The sequence below is a fragment of the Manis pentadactyla genome, chromosome 16 (assembly GCF_030020395.1).
Source record: "Manis pentadactyla isolate mManPen7 chromosome 16, mManPen7.hap1, whole genome shotgun sequence".
Lineage (NCBI taxonomy): Eukaryota > Metazoa > Chordata > Mammalia > Pholidota > Manidae > Manis > Manis pentadactyla.
In genome coordinates, this window is record NC_080034.1 from 36344364 (window position 1) to 36356731 (window position 12368).

The window sequence follows — 12368 nt, forward strand, 5'->3', positions numbered from 1 at the left end:
TAAACAGCATATACTTCTAAGGGTCTTGTGAGGATTGAAGTAACAAAAGATACAAAGCACTCAGAACAGTACCTGGCACATGATGCTGTTTGCTCGCAGCTGTTACAGACACTCTGTCTACTCTCATCTTGTTCTCCTGGCATTTGCATCTGTGCAATTTAGGACTTTGACTAACACAGCGTGACTCTGAAAGCCTTACAGGAAAATGCCTTCAGGATTTTGGTTTAATCAAATATTTCACTTTGTTATTACAATCACTAATGTGAATGAATTTACAAATTATAGAATAAATTCTTATTTTTAATTCCCTGGAGAAATGAAGGGAATGTTTTTTTAATTTTTTATTTATTTAATTTTTTTATTAATCTACAATTACATGAAGAACATTATGTTTACTAGGCTCTCCCCCTTCACCAAGTCCCCCCAACATACCCCTTCACAGTCACTGTCCTTCAGCGTAGTAAGATGCTGTAAAATCACTACTTGTCTTCTTTGTGTTGCACAGCCCTCCCTGTGCCCCCATGCACTATACATGCTAATCGTAATGCCCCCTTTCTTTTTCCACGCCCTTATCCCTCCCTTTCCACCCATCCTCCCCAGTCCCTTTCCCTTTGGTAACTGTTAGTCCATTCTTGGGTTCTGTGATTCTGCTGCTGTTTTGTTCCTTCAGTTTTCCTTTGTTCTTATACTCCACATATGAGTGAAATCATTTGGTACTTGTCTTTCTCTGCCTGGCTTATTTCACTGAGCATAATACCCTCTAGCTCCATCCATGTTGTTGCAAATGGTAGGATCTGTTTTCTTCTTATGGCTGAGTAATATTGAAGGGCATGTTTTTAGAAGCTTTAATTTAGGGTGGAAAAGTGGCTGTTGAGCTCTACTGCACTTTTTGCAGATCTCCTTTTTAATGCTTTTATGTCACAATTATCTATAGTTTTTGTTTGTTTGTTCTTTTTGCTTTTCCTCAAAGTATATATTTGAACTAAAGTGGTATTTTTAAAATCCTTGTTTAATATGCATTGTGTTCAAAATCCTGAAAATCAATTGTATGTGACGTGGGACAATGTAATTTAATATTTTTAAATGTAATTATATCACCATAATGTAATCATAAGGCTAAAATACTTGTTCTATGATTGCTGACTTTGTAACATGCCATTTTTTGTACTGATTTTGGAATTGTCTTCAAGGTGAGTGTCTTATGCACCATTTATTCCTTTATTCATAGATTTTTTTCAACAACTAAAAAACATTCACAGCAAAATTAGGCACATTGAGTATTATTAAGCTGAGTGACTTTTTTACTAAAAAAATATGTTGATAATAAAGTATTATGAGTTTTCTTTAAATGTGGTTTTTATGAACTGATTATGAAGTCAGTTCCAAAAGAAAAGTTCCAAAGTTTTGTGCATTGGGGGAATAAATATGTCACTTCCCAAAGTGACTACTTGGAAAGGATAGTAATTTGGATTCATTATTACTAAATATTTGTTTGAAAGTCTGCCTGCTGTGGGCTCTGATAGATTGACAGTCAAAATGAACTATGGTCACTACCCCTAGCAATCTTAGATGTATTAAACTTAGTATGTTTGTGCAATATAGTTTTATTATTTTATAGTACTGCTTTTTATATGGCAAAGAGGCTATTATTTGCTCTTAAAAACTTAAGTATTCCATCAACTTTTTCATTTTGAAAAATGTTTTCTGTTAGAATAAAACTATAAATTTCCTTTTCTAGGAATGAATACCCACCTCATGTCCAAAAATTTGAAAATAATCCTGTAAGGTTATGTTGGCCCCAAGGTGTGGGTAAGTGTACAGTTTCAGTTGTTAAACCTTTGAAGGGTTTTAAGTAATTGTATGAAAGGTAGAAATAGATATGATACCAGCTTTAGAATATTCTCAGGCATAGTAGAAATATGTGGAAAATCACTTTTGTAACTGGTTCGGAAATTTATTTAACTGTGACCTGAAATCATCAGAATCGTTGCACATTCAGGTGATTACAGTTTGAAATCTTTTTGATTATATTAGCTTTTTTGTTAAATTCAAGATCCAAATATTAACTGTAGATGGGTTATAGCTTCGAAGTTTTGCTGAGTGTGTTACAGTCTTCTGTCATGTAATTTTCTTGATTTAAATGGTTTTGATTCTAAAATTGAGCATGCATTGGGTAACCACTGAATTTAAAAAAGACCATACCTGATACAAGATGTTGGAAAAAAATTGTAAGTAGAAACTTAGGTAGGGGAGGGATAAGGGGGAAAAAGGCATTACGATTAGCAGACATAATGTGGGTGGGAGCGGGGGCATGGGGAGGGCTGTGCAACACAGAGAAGACAAGTAGTGACTCTACAGCATCTTACTATGCTGATGGACAGTGACTGTAATGGGGTGTGTGTGGGGGACTTGGTGATGGGGGGAATCTAGTAACCATAATGTTGCTCATGTCATTGTACATTAATGATACCAAAAGAAAAAAAGAAAGGAAACTTACATTGGCATTAAAATAATTTTTAAATTACTGATACTGATGCAACAATGTAGTAAGGGCACGAACCCCCTGCAGTAGAAAATCCATGTATAAATTTTGACTCCCCTTAAACTAGTAATAGCCTGCTGTATACCAAAGGGGTCATTCAACTTCACATGCAAAAAAGGGTAGAAAAGTAGAAAAAAATGGGAGGGTTGCACTTGGTGGGGCAAAGACTCCCAGCCTCCTTCCTCTGAGTTTCCTGCCTGGGACTTGCTTCTCCTGTTGCCCTTAGATCCTGGAGCTCCTCTCTGGTCCAGACAGCAGTTGGTTGCTCAGTGAGTCAGAGGGCAGCACTAATAACACCACAGTTGTGGCTCGATCCCTGGGCAGACCACTGTGCACAGTATTTTTCTTTCTCCATTTCTATTGACCATATCACCAGTGGAACCTGCTGCCTGATAGCCAGTTACAGGGGCTATATGGATGTTAAAAATATTAATGAATAAGTGGATCTAGGTAGTTCAAACTCGGGTCATGCAAGGGTCAACTGTATATATATATCTATGATTCATTTACACAGATAATAACTATAAATTTCAGGGGAAGGATATTGGTATATTGAACCTCTAAACTTTGATTGTAGCTTCTTTTATGTTTACTCGGGCGTAGGAGAAATGCTATAGTAATACTGCAGGTCTTGTTGCATAAAGATTGCATTGTTTTTAATTAAAATATCATTGATATATAATCTTATGAAGGTTTCACATGAACAGCATTGTGGTTTCAACGTTCACTCATATTATCAAGTCCCCCCCACCGCCACTATTGCAGTCACTGTCTTAACAGCGTAGTAAGATGCTAGAGTCATTACTTGTCTTCTCTGTGCTATGCTGCCTTCCCTGTGTGCCCTACTTATATCGTGATTGCGAATTACAGAGCCCCTTGATCCCCTTCTCCTCCCTCCCCAATCACCATCCCCAACCCCTTTCCCTTTGATAACCACTAGTCCATTCTTGGATTCTGTGAGTCTCCTGCTGTTTTGTTCCTTCAGTTTTTGCTTTGTTCTTATAGTCCACAGATGAGTGAAATCATTTGATACTTGCCTTTCTCCACCTGGCTTATTTCACTGAGCATAATACCATCTAGCTCCATCTGTGTTGTTGCAAATGGTAGTATTTGTTTTCTTCTTATGGCTGAATAATATTCCATTGTGTATATGTACCACATTTTCTTTGATGGACACTTAGGTTGCTTCCATTTCTTGGCTATTGTAAATAGTGCTGCGATAAACATAGGGGTGCATATGTCCTTTTGAATCTGGAATCTTGTTTTCTTCAGGTGAATTCCTAGGAGTGGAATTCCTGGGTCAAATGGTATTTCTATTTTTAGTTTTTTGAGGAACCTCCATATTGCTTTCCACAATGGTTGAACTAATCTACATTCCCACCAGCAGTGTTGGAGGGATTCCCTTTCTCTGCATCCTCACCAGCATTTGTTGTTGTTTGTCTTTTGGATGGTGGCCACCCTAACTGGTGTGAGGTGATATCTCATTGTGGTTTCAATTAGTATTTCCCTGATAATTAGCAATGTGGAGCATCTTTTCATGTGCCTCTTGGCCATCTGAATTTCTTTGGAGAAATGTCTGTTCAGCTCCTCTGCCCATTTTTTAATTTGAGTTATTTGTTTATTGGGTGTTGAAAGGCACGTGAGTTCTTTATATATTTTGGATGTTAACCCCTTATTGGATATGTCATTTATGAATATATTCTCCCATACTGTAGGATGACTTTTTGTTCAGTTGATGGTGTCTTTTGCTGTAGAGAAGCTCTACAGTGTAATGTGGTACCACTTGTTCAATTTTTATTTTGTTTCCCTTGCCTAATAAGATGTGTCCAGGAAAAAATTGCTCATGCTTATGTTCAAGAGATTTTTGCCTATGTTTTCTTCTAAGAGTTTTATGGTTTCATGACTTACATTCATGTCTTTGATCCATTTTGAGTTTACTTTTGTGTATGGAGTTAGACACAATAATCCAGTTTTATTCTCTTGCATATAGCTTGTCCAGTTTTCCCAACCCCAGTTGTTGAAGATGCTATCTTTTCTCCATTGTATATTCATGGCTCCTTTATCGCATATTAACTGACCATATATGCTTGGGTTAATATCTGTACTCTTTAGTCTGTTCCAGTGATCTATGGGTCTATTCTTGTGCCAGTACCAAATTGTTTATTACTGTGGTTTTGTAGTAGAGCTTGAAGTTAGGGAGCATAATCTCCCTAGCTTTGTTCTTCCTTCTCAGGATTGCTTTGGCTATTCGGGATCTTTTTTAGTTCCATATGAATTTTATAAGTATTTGTTCTAGTTCTTTGAAGAATGCTCTTGGTATTTTGATAGGGATTGTTTTGAATCCATAGACTGCTTTAGGCAGGATGGCCAATTTGATAATATTAATTCTTCCTATACATGAGCACAGAATATATTTGCAAGATTGCATTTTATTTTAGTATTTCCTTAATTTTTTGGAAAACATTGAGATTTCAAACCCTAGGATCTGTAGTTACTGGCATAGCACCTGGAATATTTTTCTCCTAAAAAGGAATCAGTTTTTCTGTAGCTCTTAACAACTGAGGTAATTTTCTCTATTTTCCTTTTTTTCCCTTTATTTTGCATTTAAGCGGCACTTAATGTGAATTTTGATAAGTTATAGCCCTGTATCAGTACTTATTAACATTGATAAGCATCTCTCTAGGGTAAAATTAAAGTTGGTAAACAAGTATGATCTTTGGTCAGATCACATTTCCTGTTGCTTTTTTGTTTGGTCCTTTTATATATTTTCTAAACACGTAGAGTAATAACAGTTACATAATCATATAAATTAAGATGTCTCATTCTTTCCCCTACCTTTTCTTTCATTTCTTAAACTTCTTGCTTTCTCACCTGTTCTTTGTATCCTTGTCAAAGAGAATAATAGACATTATACACAGTCTCTGAATGAACATTTAATTGCATTTGTAGTGTAATTACATTATGATTATAATTTAAATCACCTGATTTAGCACTATTTAACTTATACACAGAAGAAAAATTTCCCCTCACCCTTGACCAGTCAGGACCAGTAACCCTTGACCAGTTATTAGCATCTTAATATGTATCATCCCAGACTTTTTTATGCATACATACCCATTTTTTAAAAATGCATTCATACTACTATACTGTTCTTTAACTTGATTTTCTACTTTTTTATATTATGTGGTTTCTGTAATCCCATTAAAAGATTGTGGGATGTCCAAAAGACAAGAAAAAGCAAATGCTGGTGAGGATGCAGAGAAATGGGAACCCTCCTACAGTGCTGGTGGTAATGTAAATTGGTGTAGCCACTGTGAATAGTATGGAGGTTCCTCAAAAAACTAAAAATAGAAATAGAATATGACCTAGTAATTCCACTTCTGAGAATTCACCTGAAGAGAATAAAATCACTAATTTGGAAAGACATATGCACCCCTGTGTTTGTTGCAGCATTATTTACAATAGCCAATATATGGAAGCAACCTCAGAGTCCATCAATAGATGAATGAATGAAGAAGAGGTGGTACATATACACAGTGGAATATTATTCAGCCATAAAAATAAAAGAAATCCTCCCATTTGCAACAACATGGATTCATCTAGAGGGTATTATGCTCAGTGAAGTAAGCCAGGAGGAGAAAGACAAATACCATATGATTTCACTTATTTGTGGAATATAAAAACAAAGCAAAAACCATATGATTTCACTTATTTGTGGAATATAAAAACAAAGCAAAACAGAATGAACAAAACAGCAGTAGATTCACAGACACTGAGAAGGGACTAGTGGTCACTGAGGGGGTAGGTGGGTGGGAAAGGTGAGGGGGATAAAGGGACACAGTAATTTGCAATCACAATAGAAGTTGCTCATGAGACAGTAGTACAGCATGGGGAATATAGTCATTGAATCTGTAACATCTTTCTATGTTGATAGATAGTAACCACACTAGAGGGGGTGAGGATTTAATAATATGGGTAACTGTTGAACCACTGGGTTGTATCTTTGAAACGAAGGTAAGATTGTATATCAGCGATACTTCAATTAAAAAAAAAGATAGTGGGATATCAGAGGAAAATCAGCCTGGAAAACTGAATTAAAGGAAGTTTAAAATCAAATGGATGAGGGTGTCTATGGTAGACAGTTTTATGTTCAAGTCTCTGTAATCATTTTTTAATGAATGCATGGTGACCCATTATATTTACCATAATTTAGATTGTTTTCAGTATTTCAATATTATATATTATAATTAACTAGCACATTCATTTTATGTATTTGATCTATTATTTTTTTAGATCAAATCCCTAGAAATAAGATGTTTAGCTAGGGAATCCAGCAGGAAATACCTTAGTCTTGCTATTCCTACTCTACTGTGTGGTCTTGGGTGAACATGTTATATTCTCATCCTTAAAAGAGGCGTTCAGCGGAAGCAAGCTTGTCACACAGATCTCACGTCAGGTCCCTCCCTGGAGGAGTGTGGTGGGGGTTTGGCAGCTGTGTCATGGCTTTGCTACAGTGACCTCCATGATCAGCTCGTAAAACCTCCACGAGCCCTTTGTTAAGCATTTGTCGTTCCTGGACCAGTCAAGTTTTAAGTCTTTTGCCATTTTATTTTTCTGCCTATAGGTTGCGATTAGCTAATTTTCAGTTGAATTACCATAATCTTCTCAACTGTTTTTCTATAGAAGATAGAATTCTAAAGATATTCTTAATTCTGATGTTAATTTTTTATGCTTACTGTCTTCTTATAGATCTGCTTTCCCATACACTGTCAATCGTTTGCCATACCTGCATGTCACGTTGGTTTCTTCTTAGAATTCCTAATTATTGTCATTCTTTGCCATTTGTTTTATCTTACCTTGTAGATAACCTTGTTAAGGGTTCAAGATTGGGATCAAGATTGTAAAATAATTTTTCTCTATTAGTAAAAATCTTCAGATTTTCTCAAAACCTGGGTGCACTTGCTTCCCCCTTTGTTAATTATGATAGGAAGTTGAGAAAATATGACACAGACAGGATGAGACAGCTGTGGTGGAGAGAATAGGGTGTTTATGTGATCAGGAGTGAAGTGATAATGGTTTTTTAAATGTCAGTCTGCAGGCAGGCTCTGGCGGAGAAGCGATACAGATACATGTTTGAGCAAAATGATGCACCAAGATACTACGGGGATTACAAGATTGATGAAATATGTTTATAAGGGAAAGCTCTCTTCTGTACCAAAAAGTTTAGTTCGTAAGGCCAAAGAAACTTGGAGGGGGGAAAAATGTTTTAAGACAGTTTTGTAAATTAAATTATGCCAATAATTGGCTGTGTATTCCTGATAACTGTGTTAATTTTCTGAATTCCAAATCTTATCTGCCTACATTTTTATTTAGTGCTGCATTCTAGTTCTTTAATATTCATTTGTGTAGAAACTAATTTTTATATGTAACCAACCTAAGAAGTGAGATGGCCCTCCTAGTAGTAGTTACTACCACATGGAGGCTCTGGACTGGAGCAGCTTTCTGCAACCTCAGGCATGGTAGCAGGTTTGGGGAAGCTGAGTCCATATGTTTCCAGATCTGAGTGAATCAGTATTTCTGTGTGGCAAACTTCAGCCATTTTAAGAGGTGACATAGTAACAGCATCCCTTCCACTCATGTAGTTTTGTCTTTTTTTAATATGTTGTATAGTTTTACCTTTTGTAATGTGATTCATGAATCCAGTCAACATTTTCTGAGCCCTTACATTGTGCTGTTTCTAGCACTGGGAAAACACATGACTAAAGCATGATTTGTGCTCTTTGAGAACAGACACTGTAACGGGAGGAAGCAGATCGGTGCACAGTTACAGTAAAAGCAAGTGGGTGCTGACGGAGTCCGGAGCAGGTGCTGGGGTAGCCCCAGGAGCGCTTAATTGTGCCTCGTGTTGGGCAGAGGGAGCCTCTTCACAGAGGAAGGTTTGAATTTACTAGATAGACAGGAACTTTGCTTTGAAGAGAGCAGCACATATGAAGAGGGTGAAAGAGAAAAAACCCTGGAGAAACGCACTTCTGAGGTGGTTGGTTTGCATGGCAGATGGGCATCGACGACCAGTGCTTGCCAAGAGACAGCGTTCAGAATTTTCTCCTTAACTACTAGAATCATTGAACGATTTTAAGTACTGGACGATGGTCACACTTTTGTGTCAGGTCATTTGGAGTGAGGGAGGTCAATTTAGGTCAGAGTAAAACATCTGAAATGTAGTGGCAGTGGGGTTGGAGAGGAAGGAAGGAATTCCGAAGCTATTACTATTAGAATTCCCTTGGATATGAGGAAGGAAGTGCAAGGAGAGGTCAGTGATTATTTAGATTTTTAGTTTTGGTGTCCAGGAAAATGAAGGTGGCTGAACTGTGCCAAGACTGAGTAGGAGAAATCACTTAGTGGAACTCGGTGATTACACTGACCACAGGTAATTACATAACGTTCTTAATACATTACCGCACATCAAACTCAGAAATACTAGATAATGTTGATTTTTATATGTAGATAATCTTTAGAAAAACCAGAAGAGGACATTTAAGACTGAGAAGTAAAAGTACCCAGCAAGCCGGGGCCGCATGAGTGTGTGACCGCGGCCGTGATGTCAGGAGCATGTTTGGTCTGTGTGCTTAGATCTGTGCTAATGAGGTCGGATTGTGATATATTGTAAGTTGTCCTGTTTTGGACTTCATTAAGTTGTATAAAAATCCTAATTATATATCTTCAGTGAAAATTTTTAAACACGTGAAAAATAATGAGGAATGTTGTCTTTTGTGTTTCCTAAACTTAAAAAATCATTAGGTGGGGATAATTTGCTTTTCTTTTTCAAAACTGTTGTACCCAACATTTGAATTCAAATTTTTCTCATTACTAATCTTAGAAGAATAAGTAATTTAGAAGAAAATGTGTGTGGGGGAGGTTGGGGGTGACTCCGTGCAGGCAGTGCTCTGCTCCTTTGCAGCACGAAACCAGCTGCAGGGAGTGTTGGTGCTCTTGGTGGGTGGCCCCACGTGGTCCTGGCTGGGGTGGGGGTCTCAGCGGGGTGGCAAACATGGCTGGAGGCTCTGACCTAAGTTTGGGTGGTCCTTTACTGCGCATGTTGAAACATTATTTAACCCAAGCATAATGATTTGAATAATACACATTAGCATTTTTTCATAGCAAAGGTCATGAGGAATTTATAAAATTTAATTTCAATACTTTTGTTTTTTTCTCCTTCCTTTAGATGGTATAGTGAAGAAAACAGAAGAATCTGAATCACACTTGGAGTCCAAAATTAAAAGAAAAGTATCACAAAAACGTCACAGTACAACATATCAGTCTACTTCACCTCCTCTGTCTACTGCTAAAAAAAAATGTTTGACTGATTTAGAGGTGGGTGGGGAAATTACTTGTTTTTGCTCATCAGTTGGTATGTTTAATATTATTTTTACTAATTAAATTCTAGGTGACCTTTTCTTATTGGACTAGATGAGACCTAGAGAAATTACTCAGGCAAACTTTTCTACCTTCGTTAGATTGTTTTGTTTATTTATTTATTTATTTATTTGGCACACTTTTCAAAGTTTATTGCACACGCACACACATAATAAGAACTATAAAGGAGGGCTTCCCTCCCCTTCCTGTACGCACATTGATTCTTGGTGGTCTTACGTAGATGTGGCCTTTTTTTTTTTTTTTTTTTGGTATCATAAATCTACAATTACATGAGGAACATTATGTTTACTAGGCCCCCCCTTCATCATGTGCCCCCCACAAGCCCATTAGTCACTGTCCATCAGCATAGTAAGATGCTGTAGAATCACTACTTGTCTTCTCTCTGTTGCACAGCCCTCCCCATTCCCCACATTATACATGCTGATCGTAATGCCCCATTTCTGTTTCCCTGCCCATATCCCTCCCTTCCCACCCATCCTCCCCAGTCCCTTTCCCTTTGGTAACTATTAGTCCATTCTTGGGTTCTGTGATTCTGCTGCTGTTTTGTTCCTTCAGTTTTTCTTTGTTCTTATACTTCACATATGAATGAAATCATTTGGTACTTGTCTTTCTCTGCCTGGCTTATTTCACTGAGTATATTACCCTCTAGCTCCATCCATGTTGTTGCAAATGGTAGGATTTGTTTTCTTCTTATGGCTGAATAATAGTCCATTGTGTATATGTACCACCTCTTCTTTATCCAATCATCTACTGATGGACACTTAGGTTGCTTCCACTTCTTGGCTATTGTAAATAGTGCTGCGATAAACATAGGGGTGCATCTGTCTTTTTCAAACTGGGCTGCTGTATTCTTGGGTAAATTCCTAGGAGTGGAATTCCTGGGTCAAATGGTATTTCTATTTTGAGCTTTTTGAGGAACCTCCATACTGCTTTCCACAATGGTTGAATTAGTTTACATTCCCACCAGCAGTGTAGGATGGTTCCCCTTTCTCCACATCCTTGCCAACATTTGTTGTTGTTTGTCTTTTGGATGGTGGTGATCCTTACTGGTGTGAGGTGATATCTCATTGTGGTTTTAATTTGTATTTCTCTGATGACAAGCAATATGGAGCATCTTTTCATGTGTCTCTTGGCCATCTGAATTTCTTCTTTGGAGAACTGTCTGTTCAGCTCCTCTGCCCATTTTTTAATTGGATTATTTGCTTTTTGTTTGTTGAGGTGCGTGAGCTCTTTATATATTTTGGATGTCAACCCTTTATCAGATCTGTCATTTTCGAATATATTCTCCCATACTGTAGGATGCCTTTTTGTTCTATTGTTGGTGTTCTTTGCTGTACAGAAGCTTTTCAGCTTGATATAGTCCCACTTGTTCATTTTTGCTTTTGTTTCCCTTCCCCGGGGAGATATGTTCATGAAGAAGTCGCTCATGTTTATGTCCAAGAGATTTTTGCCAATGTTTTCTTCTAAGATTTTTATGGTTTCATGACTTACATTCAGGTCTTTGATCCATTTCAAATTTACTTTTGTGTATGGGGTTAAACAATGATCCAGTTTCATTCTCTCACATGTAGCTGTCCAGTTTTGCGAACACCAACTGTTGAAGAGGCTGTCATTTCCCCATTGTATGTCCATGGCTCCTTTATCGTATATTAATTGACCATATATGTTTGGGTTAATGTCTGGAGTCTCTTTTCTGTTCCACTGGTCTGTGGGTCCGTTCTTGTGCCAGTACCAAATTGTCTTGATTACTGTGGCTTTGTAGTAGAGCTTGAAGTTGGGGAGTGAGATCCCCCACTTTATACTTCCTTCTCAGGATTGCTTTGGCTATTTGGGATCTTTGGTGGATCTATATGGATTTTTGAACTATTTGTTCCAGTTTGTTGAAGAACGCTGTTGGTAATTTGATAAGGATTGCTTTGAATGTGTAGGCTGCTTTGGGCAGGATGGCCATTTTGATTATATTAATTCTTCCTAGCTAAGAGCATGGGATGAATTTCCATTTGTTAGTGCCCTCTTTAATTTCTCTTAAGAGTGTCTTGTAGTTTTCAAGGTATAGGTCTTTCACTTCCTTGGTTAGGTTTATTCCTAGGTATTTTATTCTTTTTTATTCAATTGTGAATGGAATTGTTTTCCTGATTTCTCTTTCTGTTAGTTCATTGTTAGTGTATAGGAAAGCCACAGATTTCTGTGTGTTAATTTTGTATCCTGCAACTTTGCTGAATTCCAATATTAGTTTTAGTAGTTTTGGAGTGGAGTCTTTAGGGTTTTTTATGTACAATATCATGTCATCTGCAAATAGTGACAATTTGACTTCTTCTTTACCAATCTGAATTCCTTGTATTTCTTTGTTTTGTCTGATTGCCGTGGCTAGGACCTCCAGTATTATGTTGAA

The 12368-nt window shown here is 37.2% G+C and overlaps 1 protein-coding gene across 1 annotated transcript in view; it reads left to right on the forward strand.

Moving 5' to 3' along the window:
• Positions 1 to 1152: 1152 nt before the first annotated feature.
• LOC118928372 (sentrin-specific protease 6-like) overlaps positions 1153 to 12368 on the forward strand; it is a 55397-nt gene continuing 44181 nt past the window's right edge. Inside the window, exons 1-3 of the mRNA XM_057493869.1 lie at positions 1153 to 1190; positions 1739 to 1809; positions 9765 to 9913. Of these exons, the coding sequence (XP_057349852.1) occupies positions 1153 to 1190; positions 1739 to 1809; positions 9765 to 9913 (258 nt within the window). The remainder of the gene's footprint in view (positions 1191 to 1738; positions 1810 to 9764; positions 9914 to 12368) is intronic.